Source organism: Metarhizium brunneum, chromosome 3 (genome assembly GCF_013426205.1).
Source record: "Metarhizium brunneum chromosome 3, complete sequence".
In the NCBI taxonomy this organism is placed as follows: domain Eukaryota; kingdom Fungi; phylum Ascomycota; class Sordariomycetes; order Hypocreales; family Clavicipitaceae; genus Metarhizium; species Metarhizium brunneum.
This window is the reverse complement of record NC_089424.1, coordinates 4,345,784-4,366,453: the sequence shown is the minus strand read 5'-3', so window position 1 is coordinate 4,366,453 and position 20,670 is coordinate 4,345,784. Positions and strand designations below refer to the sequence as shown.

Sequence of the window (20,670 nt, the reverse complement as noted above, 5' to 3'; positions counted from 1 at the left end):
CCACGCCGGCGACCCATTATGGCGCTTCGGCCCCCGCGACAGTTTGCTGTGGCAGTCGAGACTCAAGAGGGAGTCACGGTGAAGACACTAGTACTATGTCGACTGGCGGCCTTGTATATGCACTTGGCAGATAACATTGACGAGGGGCTTGTTAGCAATACAATAATCATTTGCGAGGCTATGTCGCTCCTGCGTGAATCATCACTACAGATCGTCAGGCAAGGGTAGATCCGGATCCTAAGGATTATTGAGTGTTTTGTGCGTGGGGGGGACATGTTAACTTGGCAAGACATTCCGTATGTGTATATATATCTTGAATACCCTCAATATGATTCCTTGGCTGATATCCTCATTTTCCTGCAAATCTCTAGCCTGCAAACGTTTCGCCGCACCTCAATACTCTCAATTTGCTCCCTACCTTGTATTGATTTCCTCCCTGCAAGGCAATTCACACTGTTCCACACTATTTCATCCCCTAGTGAAGCATTCTAGACGTAATGTCGGTACAAACAAAATCTGATCTTTCCAACTTGGCTGAAGCCCTTACTTGCCTTCTAAGAGTCTCCACGGGCAAGGAGTTACAGCACCTGGTCAACGAGCATCCGTTCCTGGATGAACTTACAGCTGCAAGCTCAAGCGAGCGCGGTTCCGAAATGAAACACCTAAAGGGAGCTCTGACGGAATTCTTGACCAACGGAAATGTTTTCTTAAAGGCTGTCGAGCAATTTCTTTTAGCACACCGATATCAGAATCTCGCTGCATACATGGCTACCGACTCAACTCTGGGTTCATATTTCCTCAGGCTGCTAGACGCCGCCTTGAAGAAATATAAAAGCAAGACGTGCTTGGAAGATTCGGGAGATCAACGCTATCCAGCAGTCGACTTTGGCAGTATCCTGAATCAGGTTCAGGGATTGCAATTGGACCAAGATCTACTGCACGAGATTCAAGATGTAGTGGTAAAGAGAAGTGAGATGAGGACGCCTGCATCTAGGATTACTTGGTATGTGCTTTTATTACACAGCCCCAGAATCTACGTTGCTAACAGGTCTGCCATTGTCCATAGCCATGGTCCAATTCATTTCAAGGACAGTGAGGTCCAAGATATGCTTAAAACTATTGAGCCGAAGACCCCTCGGATTTCTGAGCAGCTTTTTAAGAGACTTGTTGGTAAAAAAAATGAAATTCACCGAGATGTTATTGAATCAATGACTGCGGGATTCGTATTTGTCGACCATGGTTATTTTCGTGTCTGGAACCAAATTGGAGAGAATTTGCGTCAGCTTTGCTACTTGACCGGCGCCAACATTGCATCTTCGACAACCGACACGCCATGGATCATACCAGCCTTGCGCGCGGCTGTCGACTCACGGACAGGGACGCTCGCAATTACTCAAGGGATTATCCAGCAGCAGAGTATCGAAATACATAACCAACAGCAAGTCATTACGTCTCTGATATTTCGGAGTCTCATGGAGCAGATTCCGCCGGCCGGAATGGACAAGAAGAGTGCGACTAGCAGGTGGCAGGGCTTCTGGGACAAGGCAGTCAAAGTCGCCGAGGCCAAGGATGACGAGCGCAATCCTGAGCATCCTCTCCGCGGCATTCTGACGCCTCAGCTTAAGAACCGCGGTCGTGAGATGTACGGGACACTGAGCTTCGGTATTCACAACTATAGAGACTGCGCGTTCTTTGTTGATTCAACCACCTTTACGGCACTTGATTCCAAGATACTCAAAGCCCTCACTCCAGCTGGGACCAGCATCAACGAAGACGGAACAGTAGACTGGGTTGCTGAGCGCAAGAGATATGGAGTTGAGTAGGATTTTTAGGATTTTCCCTGAGCCGAGACGAGGAGAGATTGTGTTCCAGGATCAATTCCATGAGCACTATCATGATCAAGACCAGCATTTCCTGTAGCTAGATTGTGAATTCATCATGCTTCATCTGACTCTTGCAGTTCAGTCTTTGCCATTGATGCTTGTTGTATGCTGATGAGCTCTTGCTGGACCTCTGTGCCGCCTGTTTTGGATCTATTGCGATTTAATAGGTCCAAGATCTACGATGGAAGAAAAAGGGATGCGACGATAGGTATATGTGATGAATGCTATATTAGTTGCGCGATTATTTCTGTGCATTTTCTCCCTCAGCCATGCGTGCAAGGACCAACTTTGATTGCATAATTGAAGTCACAATTTCGACCTGTCATAGTATCCAAAGTACCACTTCGGAAGACGATCTGATCCAGACAATACTTTCATATATCCGTCCACAGCATGAAGTGGCATATACAAAGTCTTCCGTGCCCAGATTGCCTTTGCAAGTTTTATACAACTCCATAACTAGCCCCTTGACTCACTCGTTGTGCCTCCCTGCAATGGTGCCTCTTCATTCGTCTCTGCCTAGTGTGCTCGTATCGGTATGTACCTCGGCGTTATTACCTCTGTCAGCTTTTCCAACAAGGTCGACTTTTTCCACCTCGGGCATTATGAAAACTTGAGGCCGGTCCAAGGGATCCCGATCATTGTCGCTCAGTAAAGTTAGACCCGGGAAGACACAAATTCCATAGTTTGGCGATGGCGGCGGAATCGTTATCTCCCAGTTACCCGGATCAGAGGCGATTATGTAGCACAGGTGTGCGCTTCTCGAAATCATAGAACGTAGAGCAGGCGTCCATCCATACACAAAGACCCCATCTAACCTGGGTAAATGGTCGAAGAAGCCGGAAAGCGCATTCACAAGAGTTTCGACCTGGGAGTCAAGATGAGGATTGAATTCGTCATAGAAGTGATGGTTCATCGAGACGAATGGTCTTTCCTGCAACAACACGGCGGAAAGTTGTCTCCAAGCATTTTGAATGACGTCTTCTGAATTCCACGAATACGAGTCAGCACAATTTCTCCCCCATGCTAATGGCAGAAGTCTCTTACCATGGTCCATTGGGTCCGAATACTCCTTCGGCTCCCTTTTGTTTTTGGGAACATACAGCATGAAATTTTTAATCGCAGGGTGTAGGAGAGAGAGCGGCCCGACTGAACGGATATCCAGATTAGAGAATATCGCCCACGCAAGCAAATGGCGTATCGCAATGTGGCGGGTACGAGGCTCAGTAACCAGCTCACAGATCAAGTTGCGACTATCCTCGCTTAGACCAAGAGGCTCAAGTGACTTATTTAGGGAAATAGAATTCGGAATGACTTTCTGGTGATCGAACCCGGCACGGACAACCTCATGGAAGCAGCTTTGCATTTCTTCGAAATCTTTCCGAATTTGACCCCAGCCTACATGAGCACCCTGTAGGAGATAAAATTTCATGAAGCCTGTAAATGCCGCCCCCTTGCGACGTTGTAGGCTGTCACGCGTCTGCTGGACATGACGCGCCCGACTTCGTCTCATAAAGTAGTATCCCAAAAGCCCTGCCATAGCCAACAGGGCCGCAACTCCAGCCAGGGTTCCAATGACTATTTGTGAGGCAGCATCATTCGAAACTCCCGAGGCTTTCGTTGCTGTTGTTGACGTTGGCTCGCTAACATTGTATTCGCATCGGTATGATATCGCCATGGACACAGGTTGGCCCGCTGCCGACGTCGTGTCTGTCACAACGGTCGGCGATGCCGCTGTTCCGATCACATGGGAATTTCTCCCATCAGTAAGTACAGGACAAGACGTTGGCAAAGAGATGGGATGTGTAGAACTAGCAGGGACAGTTGGAGAGGCTTGTGGCGTCCAAACAGCCACTGCGGATTCAGAAAGAGTGATGGGAAAATATACGGCAGTAGTCATCGTAGCTGGTTTAAAGGTCCGGATTATATGCGGCCGGGCTGTTAACGAAAACAAAAAAAAAAAATAAGACGAAAGGCAGAAGAAATAGAAGACAAGAAGGGTCTCACAACAGCGTGTGAAGCAACCTGCCCTGTTGCTCGGAACAAAGGACCTGTGTCCCCTTTTAGACATGCTGCGGATCTGGAATCTATTTACGGCTTTTTGCAATTGTCTACTTCACGCCCGGATCACATTCACCCCCCAGCGCCCTCGTGCTGTGCGGATGGCTGGAGCATGGGTCCGTTCATCACCTCAGCTACCATTTCCACTGTTTCAGCCATAAAAACGGCCTGGAATATTTAATCAAGCCCACGAGCCAATCAGTTATTGGGCACCAGACTCGAGGCGCCGTGTCGGAGCTGCCTGGCGCCCATGCCTGCATGTGGTGTACTCGTCACGCCTACCCGGCTGGCTGGGTGTGTACAGTATAGTATTTGATACGATAAACAAGGGGGAGTGAGTATACTTGATGTCTGGTCTGCATGTCGTCACAATTGCCAACCAGGTCAATATCTGTAAGCCACCAGACTACATACATGCTACAAACAACGCCATCCACAGCCTCATTGCTGCCGGCCAGGCGGGCACCCGAAACAAGCAAACAGAATTTTGTCCGGCATGGCCTCAATCCATCAGGTTGCCAATGGTTATACGCTTTTCCTCGCTCCTTTTCTACTATATAATTTGTCCAAGATGCCACTACAGTCCCCCAAACCTCAGACACAACCACCTGCTGCTATTCCGTTGCCATTGCGTCCTTGTCATCTTTTAGACGGCCTCTTTCACATGACAGCACCATCACTCGTATTACCTATACTTGCTTCTCATTAGCGATCAACCTTTCCAATATGCACTCCACTAGACAAACTGACGTGTATATCGCCATCGATTTCGGAACGACATTCACTGGTGCGTTATTCCTACCCTTTGCCTTCTCCATGACTTTCTGACCACGGCGTAGGGGTCGCTTGGATGGTTCCAACTGGGCCGGATTCCAGCATCCATGTGCTTCCGGGCGATCCTGTTGCTCAGAAGTTTCCGACTATCCTAGCCAAACATGAGCCGGGAAAATGGGGCTCCGATTGTCAGAACATGTACGAAGAGGATAAGTGGAGGGCCTTTAAAATTTATCTTGACCAGGATCAACTTAGGAAGGCTCATGAGTGCGGTGTTAGCTGGGCGCCCGACTCTGCTGACAGGGCGTTGAAGATTGCCAAAGACTATCTAGGCCATCTTCACGACCACATCCGTCGCCATCTGCCCGCCTCGACCTCTACCAATGATCAATTGGAAATCAATCCCTTTTCGTACAAGAGCTGGGGTGACTGTAAAATTGACTTCATCTTCAGCGTCCCGACGACATGGGACTGGGGTCAAAGAGCTACCTTCAGGGACATTGTTAACAAGGCCGGCTTTGGTAGAGAAAGGAATCATCAAATTATCTTGGGCCTGACTGAGGCTGAAGCGGCATCGGTATATGCCCTCTGTGTGCGCAAAGATGGCAGTTTCAACAAGAATGATAGCATGCTGTCCATCGATATGGGCGGCGGAACCACTGACATTGCCTTTGTTGAGGTTGAAGCGCTCAACCCACACAAAATAAAGCTTGTACAACAGGTCAAGGGGGTTGACAGTGGTTCCATGTGGATTGATAAGGATTTTGAGCGATTTGCTGCCGATGAGCTCGGTGCATCTAAGAATGCCCAACTCAAACGCATTTCTCATGAAATGTCCCAAGGTAATCCGTTTCAACACCAGAAACTCAGACTTGGGGTTCCAGAACGGCCCAATATGCTTGAAATTCCAATCCCACGCAATGGTTTGTGTAACATCCACGGGAGGAATGGGGAGAAAACCACGATAGCTTTGCCGAGGTGAGATCTACCTGGTTTTTCCTGGCAATGAGTCACAGTCTCGTCATGCTAACTATATAACAGGAGAGAACTAGAGAGGTTCTTTGACTCTCAGTTTAATAAAATTGCAACATGTACTGATGATGCGTTAAATAACTTCCGGGACGGCGTGCAGAAACAAGTGGTGAGTTAATCGGCCTTCACAGCAAGCTTTGCTAACCGTAGTCTCTAGGATCATGTCGTTTTATCCGGCGGTTTAGGAGGCTCCAAGTACATGTTGACCGAGCTTAAAGATTGGATCTCAAAAAAAGGGCCTCGATGGGTCAATGGAGCGACAGTCTACGTTTGTCCCAAGCCTCAATTAGCCGTGGTGTATGGCCTTCTTATGAATCAACGACAAAACGTTCTTCAGACCCGGATCGCACGAGTCAATATTGGAGTCGCAGAGAAGGAAGACAACGAAAAGCTCCCTGCTGGCACTGAGATTCATTGGTTGCTTAGGAAAGGTCAAAAGAGGACCACGGGCCAGGAGTTTAGCAAAACCTTCGTCAAATCCATAAACTTCAAAGGCAACAAACTGTGGAATGTGGAAGTTTTCAGGTCCGATAATGACACAAGATACTTACCTAACACCACAGGAGGTACGTGATTGGTGTTGAAAAAATAGTGAGAAAATCCGCGGGCTATTATACTTACAAGAATACCCAGATGGTGTCGAGTCTATTGGAGTCTTATCCGTCGAATTTACTGGCCGTCTTAGGAAGCGCAACATGTTTATGACAAAGGTACCTTATACGGTGAGCTTGCACATCGATGCCGTCGGTGACTACCGCGTCGAGATCTCTGGAGAACATGTCAATTGTTCAACTCATTTACACCCCATTCAGGTGAACTCTCCACACGAATCTCCTTATTTTCGGAACGCTAATATATACAGGAATAACTGGACGAGTAAATCCTACCCGAGGCACTGTCCCCAAACCGCAGTGTTTCTTCACCAACCTACAATCTAAGCACCATCCTTGAGATTGATGGTCAGAGGTGAATTATGTCAAATTCTATTCTGTGACCGGGACTAGTATCTGGATCACTAGGGTATGAACATGAACCAACTGGACATTGTGCGTAGGTACACGACATATGGGGGACCTTGAACGACTATAAAGGTCGCGATCTTGGCTGCATTTGTTACTTTATCTCCCTGAGTCAATATATGTTATTTCGGTATTGACCAGTCCCATTCGTGAAGTTGAGCATTACTCCGGTGTTCAAACAACGTGATGATATGTTGACCCCATGGTCCTGAATAATGACCAAGCGGTTCCTAGACACAAGCCAGGCTAATCGCTTATCCAAGAGTCTAAGACCAGGCTTAGTGTAACGTCTAGTTACGCATGATAAATATCACACAATTACCTATCTAGCCGATATCAACTTCTTTGGAGATTTTGTGTCGATTTAATAGAAATAACAAGTCATGGCGTATTACGTGGTTTATTGCGATTTCTTGGCCTAGGTACGGCCAACACGTTGTGTCACCTGATGTAGCACCATTATCGAGATTAATTGAACAAAACCCAATTTAAAAATTTCACAGTAAAAGCAACAAGACATACTACTACACCCGGCTTTGTAAACCGCACTTACTTAAGTGACGGCGGCGTCAAAATGCCCTTTGATCTAAATTACCAAATATCACTAGGCTCCAGAGAAGAATGCGTTGCTTTTTAGCGATACGTAAAACAGAATTCCAATAGCCGTCCGCTAAGCGGCGAGAAATTCATCTGCTACTAGTTATTTCATTCTAAGAAGGCTAGCATCTCCTTGTTCCCATGGGTTGTTCTTCTCAATATCCCTAACTCGTTCAGCATGTAATTGACTCCTAGGTGCAATTTTAAACGGAAACTCTTCTGGGTGCGCAATCAATCCCGGGGTGAGTTTAAGCCTAGCCTCTCCTACGTCCTTGCTAATAGTAAACAGTGCCAATATGCGTGATATTGTCAAAAACAAGCTTTTGTCAGCAAAGAATCGACCGGGGCAGATTCTGCGTCCAAAGCCGAATACGACAGTCGCCGGATCAGGCTCGTTTCGTATGAGAAACCGCTCAGGGTTAAACGAATCTGGATCATGGTATGTCGCAGGATCCCGAAGCAGCCACCAGCTGGAGGCAATTATACATGATCCTTTGGGGATACGATATCCTTTGTAATGTATCTCGGTATTAGCCGCATGAGCCGGAATAATTGGTGTAATCGGAAACCATCGCGTAGCCTCCTTGACAACTGCCGAAACATATGGCAGGCATTCCCTGTCTTGAAACTCGGGAAGCCGACTTCCAATCATGGTATCGATTTCCTTTTGTGCCTTGTGTTGGACCTCGGGAAACATTACCATGGCCAGGACAAAGGCGCTCAGGACCGATATGGTAGTATCTGCAGCGGCGCCGTAGATTTGTCCAGCTACTGCCATGATGGTGTTCTCTGTGTCGGGGTCGATGTTTTCCCCTCCGTCTTTTTCCATGCCGTCGCTGAGAAAGTTGGAGACGAGGGATAGCCGGTGATTTCCTTGAACCATTTGTTGCCGTACAAATAAATACGGTACGCGAGTAACAAAATCGTTGATTGCGTACCATCGTCTGGCTGTAGCCTTGAATGATATGCCAGGCACGTAGTTGGGTAGAAATCTTAGCGCTGGAATTATATCGACAACCCATGAAAGCGGCACAAAAGTCTTGGACAAGTTATCCATCATCTGTTCAATTATGCCAACCAAGGGATCTGAGCTGTGAGGCTCAGTGGCGTAGCCGTATGTTATGCGCAGGATGATGGCAGCTGCTTGGCTAAATCATTTATTAATTTTATACATCGATCCTTGTAGAACTAATCAACGTACGTTTGAAAATGTTGAATGAGGCTTCTTGGCTCGGCCAGTATTCGTAGAAGGAGTCGTCCTGATTCCAGGTCTTGGACACTGTCATATTGAGCCGACAGCTTTTCCGTTCCAAGAGACTGATGCATCATCTTGCGATGCTGGCGCCAACTCGCATTATACGGCTTAAAAGACAAGAATCTATCGAATCCAGTCATATTGGCGAAGATGGATAGCGGCCGGTCTGAGGTCTTTGTGGACATATTCTCCAGCAAATCTTGAACTTCTTTTTTTCCATGAAGAATGATTGTAGTTTGACCTAGAATGGTAACAGAGCTAATGGGGCCGTATAAGTCCTTAAACTTCAGCCAGTGTTGATACTCTGGAACCCCGCTGGGCGGCAAGGAGAGAATATTGCCCACAATCGGTAGGCCTGTCGGACCTGGTGGGAGAGGCAGACGATTCCCCCCCCGGAGACGGCCATGGAAGAAGAAATACAGCGCTACACAAGCAATTCCCAGTAGTATAAAGACGACCCCCATCGTGTAGGGATGTAACAGCGGTTGAGAGTTAAGAGACGTGGAGCTATGAGAGCGATGTGCTGCCCAGTTCGAGATTATTGGAATGCAGAACAGATTTGATGGTAGGTGTGACAAGGGCTCAATAGAGGGCTTGGAGCAATAGCTCAATTCAACTCATAACAGTCTTTGGTATCGAAGGTCCTTGGTTTTCCTCAAGGCCTTGAGGGACCGAAGACGTCTATTTATACAAGAAGTCGGTGAGGACCTTCTGCCCTAATCCCGTGACCGTAGCCCTTGTGCAACAGGGCGATTTCCGTGTAACAGTAGAATATATCGGATGCTGCCCTGGACAAGTGATATGAGGGAGTGCCAACTGCACTTATATGCTCAACAAGTTTAACGCTATACAGGGGGGGCCTCTGCAGGTCCATCTACTCGATAGTACATACCATATCGCTGTGTGGGTATATGGATGCCTTGCAGTATGCAAAGAACTATTGCAATGAAAACATGATACGTGGTCAGGCAATCATGGCGGAACAGAATGCTACATTATAGCGGGGTAAAGATAACGGACGCAACATTCAAGCTGCAAAGTAACGCGCATGAGAGTCCGCGGATGAACTGATTGGAGCACTCGGAACTGATCGGCCATTGCGCAGCCAGTCTGACCATGCTCAAAGTCAGTGTAAAAACAATTACAATCAGGAAGTGGGCTCTGATCACTCATAATGATGTGATAGCCCGGGTAATGCCGAATCACAAGAAACCAGGCAGTGCATTCTGGTAAAGCTCATGCCTGCCATCGGCACGCTCTGAAGTGACGTAGGCTGCGATTCTGATAGATGCTTGCATAGACTAGATGGAGACAATCAGGAAGCGCTTCACAAGCTGCTAGACACCAATTGATAGTATACACGTAGATGGCAATTGTATATCGGTCTGGATTGGTGACACGTACCAGGACATTAAACCACAGCTCGACTGATACTATAATGAGATGAGGCCTATATGTCGCAGCGGCACAATAGTATTGGTCTCCAATTCCTCTACCGCACGGGCCGAATGCCAGGTTTTAAAGATGCCCCGCTTGGTAGGACTTGTAATTCTTCCACACATATAATGGAGGCATGTAGCATCACCGTCTTGTGATGTAATGCCACCAGAGCCGCCGCGCGACTTTGCTTGCATCACCACACCCTGCAAGCTCCAGAGTGTTCTGTAGCCCTGCCGGCAGACTGGCAGCGTGACGATGGGCTGGAACGGATCTGCAGAAGTACAGTCTACGGTATAACGATCATGAGCCAGCGCAGCATAGATTCTCTAGCCCCATTGTATACTCCAAGGCCAGGGGTGCGTTTGTCGATATGTGGCAAGCGTGTTCGTCTTTTACACCATTTGCGTGTGCGGTAATGCTACATGTGATTTAGTTAAGAATCTCTTCTTTCGGCGCAAGAGCAGCCACAAACTCGTCAACCGCCTTTTAGTCTCTTGCGTAGCAGCGTTTTGCGCTTGGTAGCTTTGGTCCTTCCGCAGGAGGCGAGACCGGAACCGGAACCGGATCTCGGCATGGGTCTCGACGGCCAAGATCGGAGTCACACCCAGTTCCCTCAATTGTTCAATGTTCCTTGATGAAATGGTGGGGTAAGGCTTGGCGGATGGACACAGGGCGTCAGGCAAACCCGCCATCTGCATGTATTGGCACAGTGCTGGGCTGTCCGCTTGTCATTTGAAGGGCTGAAACCGCCTTCCATAAGGTTCCATACACTGACATGGTCCGAACCCATGACCTCAACACTTGACGTCTATATTATACGACAACACCGCTGTTCTGAACATGCACTTCAGTCCACCAAACCCTCACAAGTACCATGGCCAAGCTCTCCGACTACAAAGTCCTCACCTTTGACTGCTACGGCACCATAATAGACTGGGAAACCGGTGTCGTCAACGCTCTGCAACCCCTCCTCGACGCCAACAATGCCTCACGGTCACGCAAGGACCTTCTCGCAGTCTACCACGAATGCGAAGCCGCCCAGCAAGCCAAGACACCAGACTTGACATACGACAAACTCTTGGCCGCCGTCCACCCCCAAGTTGCTGCCAGATTGGGTCTAAAGGACCCGAGCCCAGAAGAAAGCGACACTTTCGGCGCATCAGTCGGCCAATGGCCCGCATTCCCCGACTCCGTAGCCGCCCTGAGCCGCTTTTCCAAATACTACAAGCTCGTCATCTTGTCCAACGTGGATCGCGAATCGTTTGCCAGGACAAACGCGGGGCCATTGCAGGGCTTTCCTTTCCATCTCATCATTACGGCCCAAGATGTCGGCAGCTACAAGCCTGACCTTGCAAACTTTGACTACATGATCCGCGAGGTCAAGGACAGGTTTGGCGCCGAAAAGGACCAGATTATACAAACGGCGCAGAGCCAGTTCCACGATCATCAGCCCGCGAAAAAGGCAGGAATCAAGTCGAGTTGGATTGTGAGGCCAGGTGCAACAATGGGTAACAGAGCGGATGAGATTTATGATTGGAAGTTTGATACGCTGGGAGACATGGCTGATGCCGTTGAAGAGGATGCTGCACGGAATAAATCTGCATGTATTCAATAGTGCAAATACGTGAATGAATGCCCTTGGCCCAGAAATAATGGTTTTGCCCAACGCTGTCCTGCCAAGATGCATAGAATACGGCCAATGAGACGAGTGCGCGTCAATACGCAAAATCATGCATTTCAAGTGCCAAGCCGACGCATATACTATCCAACATGATTTGCAAGTCGAAATGAACTGGCCGCACTTGGCCATTTACGACTGCTTCGGCACGTAAATGCTCATCTCCAGACCGTTCTTATACGGCAGGGTCAGGTTGATGAATGGACTCTGCGGACCACGCATATACTCCAAAAAATCCTTGTACCCCTCAGCCGAGCTGATGGTGTTGTCGGAGATGACAACGGCTCCAGGCCTCATCTTGGGCAGAACGACCTGCAGCGTCGGGAGGACCATAGGAGTCCAAACTGTCGCAACGATTAGCCTCGCACCCGGGCAGCGCTCCATTACTAGAGAAGAAGAACTCACTGTCCAGAAGCAAAAGATCCACGTCCTCGAGGTCCTCCTTGAGTGTCTCCCTCAAGTCCCCCTCGCGCAGGTCAATCACGTCAACGACCTGCTCGCCACACTTGTCCCAGATCTCCCTGGCCCTGGCCGCCTTGGTCGGCTCATGCTCCGTCGCAATCACTCTCGCCGGCTTGCCTCCGCCCGACGCATTGGCAGCGGCGGCGAGAGCGAGATAGATGGTGCTGACGCCAAACGAGGTGCCGGCCTCGACGATGGTTCGCGCCCCGGTGGCGCGGCACAGAGCATACACATACTGCGCCTTGTCTTGGTCCAGAGCGATGAACTTGTCGCGCATCACCTCGTGCAGCGTGCGGTCCTTGAAGTCATCTCGGGTGATTTTGGACTCTTGGTCCCATGACTCAGCGTGGAGCTGGTCGAGCAAGTCGACGATGTGAGCCGGTACGCCGGCCATGGCGTTCTCCGGAGGAGGCGCATAAGCTGTAGCCGAGAGTGATTCCATTGCAGAAGTGTAGGCTTAGGAGGGGATGTTGGTCGACTAGCTTGATTGCTTAAAGATTTGTCGTGTTTTGAAGATACACGGGAGTCAAAAGATGCCAATCCAAGTTGTCATGGACACCAGCTCTTTAAAGGGCGTCGGCACCCCACTTCATGGTGTACATGAGCAACAAACTTCCGATATCTCCGACATCGTGATAAATGCCGGCTCAAATGGTATACACCGACAAGATACATGCCGAGGCGCGAGCTATACGTCTCGATTATATCGCATACACCGGCCGAGTGATAAATGCCGACGAGATGGTATATACCGACTGGACGTAATGTTGGATCGATGGAAAGCCCCGTGCCATATTAAAATGAACAACACGGCAGCAGAGGTAATTACACTTTTTTGTATAGTAATGACTATTAGTATTTTCTCGAGGCCAATACCAGTTGCATTTTGGCTCCTAAAACAATCAGATGACTTTTCGAATTCTAATGACAACCGACATCGTCCTGACCAGGCGAAGAAGTGGGTGGCCAGCCCCAACTCATCCGCTATTTCAACTGCGAAGATTGTAAAAAACACTTGTAACACTTTCCCGTGCCGTTATTGAATTTGAGAGAGAGATTTAAGCTTACCCAAAGAATACCAGGGAGGGATAGCCGCATAGCAACGAATATAGGACAAGATAAAAAGGGTGAAGGGGTGGAAGAAAAATTCTGTGCAATATTCAGCGAGCAAAGGTACGCCATAACCAGTCATGGCCATACCATAGATGATCAAATCAGATAGAGAAGGTTGCCTCGTGCAAATTGCAAGTAGGCACAATCCGACAACCGATTTCTGTTACAAACCAGCAAATGAATCCCATCCTAGACGGGTGCCCAATGCTCAATCATGTCCTCTGCCCCTGGTCTTTCCGAACAAATGCATTTGAAATACGGACGTCGAGGCAGACATGACATTTGGGCCGAATGTCGATAGTAGTGATTCTTGCGAATATTAAAATAGCCGCATCGACATATATACAAGTCACGACTAGCTGTTGCATGTGCTCTCGTCGCGTAGTGTCGATCCAAGTCTTTGGAGCTCTCGAACACCTTGTCGCATCCACGTTGGCAACTGCATTGACAGCGGCTCGCGCTTGGGCCAACATATTTTGCTTCGCGGGGCGAATAGTGAGGGAGTTGAAAGTCAATTCTGAAGACAAAGATGTCTGGTACTGAAAGTAGAGGAAGGACCGCTGCCGCTGCCGCTGCACTGTTCTCCTGGCAGACTGTCAGGGCGCAAGACTCGTTCCTCATCGGAGGATGAGAAGCCGCTCGCTCACATTTTTGGTGAAAGACCAGCGTATTGTGAAGTAATGTCATCAGATATCCACGCGGGGCCAATATCAGTCTTTAATCAGTAGGGAAGAAACTCGTCTAAGCCGCAATTGTCTTCCCGGCAAACTTGGTGAGGGCCTGACCCTGATCGTCTTACCGGCACATGCGTCGGCATCAACCCGACCGTTGTGACGAGGGACGGCCCCGCGCCACCGCAGATGAGATGAAATAAAAAGAGGAAAAGAGTCGATGTGGTTAAAATAAACCAAGTACGAATCCCTATCCCCGTTGCGTATCAGAGGCACCTCCTCCGGCCCAACTGCCCCCCACGGCCAATGGTGACGGCACCACCCCGGTCCCAGGCCCATGGTTATCTTGTGGTGATGAAATTATATGTTTTATCTTTATAATAATTGTATGTTGATGGTATATTAAAGTCGGTAGTGATGCAAGGGAACCCGACGGGACGCCCCAAAGTCGCATTGTGGGATGCCTAGTTTGTGGAATAGTCGAAAGCAACGGGTGGGTGCCGAGCAAAGGGGTCGATAGGTGCCAGGAAAAACCCAGCCCTTTCATAGGGTACCAAAGCATTATTATACCCGTGTCCATATTTATTCATATTGGTAGTTGGCTGGTCAGGGAGCTGACCCCAGGGGTACAGTCGAACCCTCAAAGACGAGTACATGCTCCGCCAGGTGGACTGCGTATTTGTCAAGACGCAAAGAGATCAATTCGCCCCAGTGTCTTGAGCAGATATACCTTAAAAGTACTCTCTACCAATTTGGGGCCATTTTCCATGTAGCTAGTCTCACCGTTATCCCGATTGGGGCCACCTTGTGAAGCGACTTGCAGAGAGTGAGGCTGGCAGCAACATTTGTCTCAAGATACTGGCAAATCAGCACACGCCACAAAATTTTGATCCTGGGGCCAGTTCCTTTGACTTACGCAGGGGTACTTGGACAGAAATTGTCACATCCAGCAGGCCCAAAAGAGGCCTCTAACTTGGCCAGAAGAACAAGAGACAGTGACGCAGGACAAAAATACTACAAGAGACAAAGTACGCTTTAATGCATTCAGTCTGGCTCTTAATACCCAAATAGTATGGTTCGAGGAGTAGTTTTCTGGTGCAATTGTGTGGATAACAAGCCAAGTGAGCCGACTCTACATTACGATTATACAACATCATGTACTGGACATCCTGTTAAAAGATATGTAAATACTAACCCGACGGGCCGTACTGGAGCATGTCGCTGTTACAAGCCGTGAACCAGTCGTCAAGTCACCGGGCATTGGGGCCGGTTTATCTGGGGCCACATCTTGTCTACGCCCATAACCTTTGCCTCACGTCGAAGCCCAACTTTGGGGCCATTAATTCTGGGGCCATATAGCTAGATGTGAATCACTCTCCCCTCACGGTATCAATTTGCACTGGTAGATTAAATCATGGAACGTGGACTGTCCACGAGGCCATGGACCTTTCCATGGCTAAAGGCAATGGCCCCAGCATGTTGAAGCTGCAGCATAGTTACTGCACATATATATGGACAGTATCTAGCCAATTCGGCATTCGTTTCAAACTCATAGTTCATATATGACGGTATTTCTTCAAACCCTCTGTTGACACGTGCACTACTGGAACAAACATCAACATGGAGCAATATCGGCGAGGCAACCAAGCCTTGGGTGATATGACTACGATTCCGAGGCCGTAAGCATCTATAGACTCTTGGAGTAATTGGAATGCCAAAGTCACTAATAGATATCCCAGTCTATCGTCTGATGAGACATACATGACCTGTCAAGAAACCTCTGCTACTCCCATGGATCGTTGGCTTTCCGAGAGGCCGAGTTAAGGTCCATGGCATAATATCAGCGGAATCCGGAGCCTAAACTCTATGGAGAGAGGCTCGGAAGCCTTTCAGATGCCAGGCCCAGGTAGTAGTACCAAGGCCCCCGAGGCTGGTAGTACCAGGCAATGTTGCTAAGGGGCGATGGAATAGACTCGGTATGTCATATCGATGCAAGAGGCCCAATGCCTGCAAGCCCTGCAGATTTTATCAAGCCCAGAAAGATTGTGATGATGATACAGGGCTCATAAGAGTCTTATATAGCTTGTCTTTTGGGCAGCCCAAACCCCTCAATTAGTTCCTCTGACTTGGCCAGGCGGAACAGCCCGTCCGTTTGACTCGGCGACGGCAAACTTCCAATGTGCTGAGATGCGCAATCTTCACGGCTAAATTACACCATAGCGGCACGGGCCCATACTATTGGTGTCTGGTGGAATAAGGCGTCATACTCGATGGAAACGATGCTGGCTGGGCCAAGCCAATGTCTGGGTTTGCTCCATGCCCCCTCCAAGGCCGGCGGAAGAGACCACAACGGCCGTTCCTGAGTCAGACATAACTAGGTCCATTTTCCAGTCAAGCAACATGTCATCATGTTCAGAGCCTGGAGCACATCTATCCGCCGCCCTGGCACGGTAGAGCTGATAAGCATCAACTTCACCTCGCCTGTCACTCACCTATCTGCCGTCGGGTATTTAAACAAGCGCCTGAGACTTTTCATCATCCCGACGGCACCCGGTGAGGCGCTATCGGCCGCTCTACGTGGGGGAAACCCCACTCAATCTCCAACATAGGAAATCTGATGCAGCCAATCCTATTCTAATAAATTGCACCCGACGCAAAACAACCAAAGCATCTGCATCCCGCCGGCTTTAACCAGACAGGACAATGGAATTTGAGCATCACCTGCGGCCCCTCAAATTGACATCACGACACCACATCCAGCCAGCCACCTCGCGGCTCGGTAGAAATGTCGGCGCCAGCAACTCGCTCCCATCCACTCGGCAAAGTCGATTCTCATTCCAAACCAACTTGGAATCGAAACGTGTCTTGCGCTGTGTAGTCTTCGTACTCCCATCATCGGCAATATACCCACCCTTCCAGGAGAAACCGCTTCCTGGAACGCTATATATGGGCTTGGTGTCATCTAAGAGTGAACTATCACATTTTACTGTTCCCCCAAAAAGCTCTCATGCCCTGATTTTCTTCCACCTCCTGCGACATCATCCCATGGCCGGCGTCAAAACAGAACACGCCGACGGCGAGCCCTTGAACCCTCCTAAACGCCAACGCATCCAAGACGGCACTCCTCCCACTCCTATCCCTACGGCCTCCTCTTCGGCCATGACCCAAGCAAACGGGGCACCCTACACCCCTCTACGCGGCAAAGTATACGCCATCACCGGCGGCGCAAGCGGCATCGGGCTCGCCACGGCGCAGCTGCTCTCCCGCAAAGGCGCAACCGTGTGCATTGCAGACATTGACCCAGAGGCCATCAAAGACGCCGAAAAGTTCTTCTCTGGTCTGGGGGCACCGCATATGACGGCCAAAGTAGACGTCTCCAAGCGAACCCAGGTGGACAGCTGGGTCACGTCCATTGTCGACAAATACGGCCGCCTAGACGGCGCCGCCAACGTCGCCGGCGTCATCGGCAAGGGCCACGGCATTGCGTCCGTTGCAGAGCTGGACGACGACGAGTGGGACAAGATTATCGGCGTCAACTTGACGGGCACAATGTATTGCCTGCGAGCCGAGCTGCGCAACGTCGTCGACGGCGGGTCAATCGTCAACGTCTCGTCCATCCATGGCCTAAAAGGCTGGTTCTCTCCTCCCCTCCCGCGACTTCATTTCCTCAAGATACGTCCATCTTGCTAACGCCCCGCTAGGCTTCGCAAAGCACGCCGCCTATGATGCCAGTAAACACGGCATCGTTGGCCTCACCAAGGCCGCGGCCCTAGAAAACGGCGACCGCGAAATTCGCGTCAACGCGGTCGCCCCCGGCGCCGTGTACACGCCCCTGATGCAGAAGAATTGGGATTTTGTTGGCAGGGCCAAGGACGCACCGTTTGATGACCCCTCTGCTTTCAGGAGACAAGGCACGGCGGAGGAGACGGCGAATGTCATTGTCTTCTTGTTGGGTCCTGAGAGCACGTTTGTGAGTGGGAGTGTGTACCAGGTTGACGGGGCGTGGATATGAGTGAATCATGGGCCGGCAGGTATAAACTACATGAATGGGGGCTTGGTGACATCCCATATGGAGCGCATGGATTCTTTTACAGAGACTGTAGGACCTTGAATGGACCTTGACCAGCGGACTATGCCCATGTTTAAAAATCCGAGACGGAGTCGAAAGCAGGTTATTGTGACCATTGGAGCCTTTGTCCCTGTAACAAGTAAACTCCAACCACACAGTCATCGGCCATGATCACTGGGCACAATCCCACGATGGTTTCAAAGCCTAATATTGGACTATTTCGTATTGTTATAATAAGAAAGGTGAGCTCTTGGGCTATAGCATGAAGGGAATCATGTTTCATTGCGGCATGAGCTCCACATCCTCAGACGAGTGCCTCCTCATCAGTCGTCACCGCCTCTGTCCTCACCCACACCCTTCTGCATCTCTACATCTTGAGCAACAGCAATGGTCGGCCCCACGCCAACTTCAGTGACGGCATACGCATCAATGGTGTCTTTGTACCATGGTACAAAGTTGACTGCCAGCGCATATGACCATGCGCCGAAAAAGAAGCACAAGGGCACAACCATGGACGTCGCGGTCGAGTGCATATCTGCAACATGACCAGTCAGAGGTGGAACAACAGCACCGCCCAGAACACCTGCAATAATATACCCTGACCCGCGCTTTGTATGACGGCCAAGACCTCTCATACCCAGAGCCACGATGGTTGGGAAACAGATGGACTCGAAGAAGAGTGTGACATATAGCAATGCGAGTCCAGTGTTGCCCCTTTGTGTAATGGTTGGCGCAATGAAGACCATACAAAGCGTCAGGTAGACGCCAAATACCGCCCTAGGTTTGAAGCAGTTCATTAGACCAACGCCGGCAAATCGGCCGACAGCAAATGCGCCTTGGGCACCAGCCAGGAACTGAGAAGCCTTCGCATTGCTAGTACCCTGTCTCGTATCCGTAACATAGTTAATGAAATAGCTAGTCACAGCAGTTAGCAACTTGCCCTGCACGCAGACTAGTGCTGTTTGCTTACGTGGCAATAGCAACTTGAGCACCCGTATAACAGAACTGAGAAAAGGCAGCATGGAACAGCCTGTATTGCTTTTTGAAAGGCAAATCGTTGTCAACTGCGTGGGCTTCTGCGGCCTGGAATTCCATGTCCGCATCGGTGATTTCGGGTATGCGGGCAAACAGGAAGATTGCAGCCAAGGTAAAGACGAACGCCGCAATCGCCAAATAAACCCACTGCACATTGCGCAGCGCATCTTGATCGTTGAATGTGAAAAACACGTACGATCCCATCACGGGTGCGACTACGGATCCTATACCATTGAAAGCCTGGGAGATATTGATTCTGATTTCAGCATATTTTGGGGGTCCGCACACTAGGAACAGTATTAGCAACTCCTTCGCAAAACTTCAACCTTATTCACAGTTAAACCAGGGGGCTTACCGGTAATATACGGATTGGCAGCTGTCTCGAGTGATCCTAGGCCGTTGCCGATGACGAAAATACAAGCGCAGAATCCCCCAAAACTGTGCGATTTGATAGCAGGAATGGTGAGCAATGCTCCAACACCTGTGGTATCTGGTTCAACATTTGATCCTCGAGGAGCACATCGGTATGAGTGTTTTAGCTTACCGTAGAGACAGAGGCCCCAGATAAAGACGGCACGGTAGCCAAAATGACGTAAAATCCAGGCCGCATGACCAAGAGAAGCCAGGGGGTATGCACTAAAATCTGCTTAGCAACGTATCAAAGGTCCTTTCAGTATATACGCACCCAAAGTAGGCTGCCTGAAGGCCGGCAGATCTCGACTTGTCAATGTGCAGAGTGTTTTGGAAATGCTTGTTCAAAGTATCGAGCAACCCGTAAGAAAATCCCCAAAGAAAGAAGAGAACCGTAACAAGGCAAATCGGGAACAGAGATTGACGCAAGGTCATCTCGGCAGCATTAGTTCTGTCATCATCGTGAACTCGCAAAGGCTGCCTTCTCAAGTGTGACGGCTTGGTCGTCATGATTGCAAGAACTAGTGTCGAAGTCTGCCGTTGGAGGGCAGAATAAGAAAACAAGCACTTTCGTCCAGGGAGGAAGTCCCTTGATTCTGTTCTGGAAACAACTGAGGATTTCTCGATGCAATGAGTGGTTCCTTTGCCCTAAGTATTTATGTTCGGACAGTATCCATTTGATGGCCTCTTCCAGGCCAAAGTGGTAGTTCACAATAAAAGCGTTTCCCCAGACACCACCGCAGCCTCCACGCACACGATTTCTGTTTCGACAGCTCCCGTTGGATCCCAAAGTTGGCATCGGCCGTTCAAACCGTTCATAGCTGAATGTCGTCGACCTTGTCTCAAGCCACGGGGAGCTTTTCCCGTCCCTGGACACCGCGCGAAATGGCCGTCGGATAAATAGGGATGGCAAGGACACTCAGTCAACTCAAAAGTCTGGCGTGACTCCGCATTTCAATCGGAGAGATTGTCCTGCGCCAACGCTCACTAAGCACCTGTGGCTGGACGTGCTACGCGGGGGAAAGTTGGTGTTGGCGGAAGGTGGCGCCGAGATCTGGTTGCCCCAGATTATAGTTGTCAAATGCCAGAAAACAGGGTCATGAACACTTGTGATGTGGCGGCGATGCCAGGCTCAATTATTGGAGATGGTTGGACGTGATGAACAAGACT

At 49.5% G+C, this 20,670-nt stretch overlaps 8 protein-coding genes across 8 annotated transcripts; 4 read left to right on the top strand and 4 right to left on the bottom strand.

Annotated features, from left to right (window-relative positions):
* Positions 1-497: 497 nt before the first annotated feature.
* On the top strand, positions 498-1,823 carry G6M90_00g065770 (uncharacterized protein; the record flags this gene model as incomplete). Its single annotated transcript, XM_066130810.1, has 2 exons — positions 498-1,003; positions 1,067-1,823. The coding sequence occupies 2 exons, from the start codon at positions 498-500 to the stop codon at positions 1,821-1,823; spliced, it is 1,263 nt and encodes a 420-aa protein (XP_065986925.1).
* Positions 1,824-2,388: 565 nt separating this feature from the next.
* Positions 2,389-3,561, bottom strand: G6M90_00g065760 (uncharacterized protein; the record flags this gene model as incomplete). The annotated part of the gene is made up of 2 exons (XM_014684711.1): positions 2,389-2,867; positions 2,931-3,561. The coding sequence occupies 2 exons, from the start codon at positions 3,559-3,561 to the stop codon at positions 2,389-2,391; spliced, it is 1,110 nt and encodes a 369-aa protein (XP_014540197.1).
* Positions 3,562-4,670: 1,109 nt separating this feature from the next.
* Positions 4,671-6,618, top strand: G6M90_00g065750 (uncharacterized protein; the record flags this gene model as incomplete). The annotated part of the gene is made up of 6 exons (XM_014684712.1): positions 4,671-4,731; positions 4,784-5,696; positions 5,760-5,859; positions 5,908-6,316; positions 6,384-6,562; positions 6,613-6,618. The coding sequence occupies 6 exons, from the start codon at positions 4,671-4,673 to the stop codon at positions 6,616-6,618; spliced, it is 1,668 nt and encodes a 555-aa protein (XP_014540198.1).
* An 851-nt stretch (positions 6,619-7,469) lies between these two features.
* Positions 7,470-8,806, bottom strand: CLM2_1 (Cytochrome P450 monooxygenase CLM2; the record flags this gene model as incomplete). The annotated part of the gene is made up of 2 exons (XM_014684713.1): positions 7,470-8,514; positions 8,568-8,806. 2 exons carry the CDS (start codon positions 8,804-8,806, stop codon positions 7,470-7,472), a joined length of 1,284 nt encoding a protein of 427 aa, XP_014540199.1.
* Positions 8,807-10,935: 2,129 nt separating this feature from the next.
* Positions 10,936-11,676, top strand: G6M90_00g065730 (uncharacterized protein; the record flags this gene model as incomplete). Its single annotated transcript, XM_014684714.1, has 1 exon — positions 10,936-11,676. One exon carries the CDS (start codon positions 10,936-10,938, stop codon positions 11,674-11,676), a length of 741 nt encoding a protein of 246 aa, XP_014540200.1.
* Positions 11,677-11,871: 195 nt separating this feature from the next.
* G6M90_00g065720 (uncharacterized protein) lies at positions 11,872-12,643 on the bottom strand (the record flags this gene model as incomplete). The annotated part of the gene is made up of 2 exons (XM_014684715.1): positions 11,872-12,083; positions 12,145-12,643. The coding sequence occupies 2 exons, from the start codon at positions 12,641-12,643 to the stop codon at positions 11,872-11,874; spliced, it is 711 nt and encodes a 236-aa protein (XP_014540201.1).
* Positions 12,644-17,030: 4,387 nt separating this feature from the next.
* lvr (Levodione reductase) lies at positions 17,031-17,997 on the top strand (the record flags this gene model as incomplete). The annotated part of the gene is made up of 2 exons (XM_066130809.1): positions 17,031-17,616; positions 17,687-17,997. The coding sequence occupies 2 exons, from the start codon at positions 17,031-17,033 to the stop codon at positions 17,995-17,997; spliced, it is 897 nt and encodes a 298-aa protein (XP_065986890.1).
* Positions 17,998-18,377: 380 nt separating this feature from the next.
* On the bottom strand, positions 18,378-20,010 carry fucP_0 (L-fucose-proton symporter; the record flags this gene model as incomplete). Its single annotated transcript, XM_066130808.1, has 5 exons — positions 18,378-18,969; positions 19,025-19,376; positions 19,445-19,570; positions 19,634-19,725; positions 19,775-20,010. 5 exons carry the CDS (start codon positions 20,008-20,010, stop codon positions 18,378-18,380), a joined length of 1,398 nt encoding a protein of 465 aa, XP_065986744.1.
* Positions 20,011-20,670: the final 660 nt, after the last annotated feature.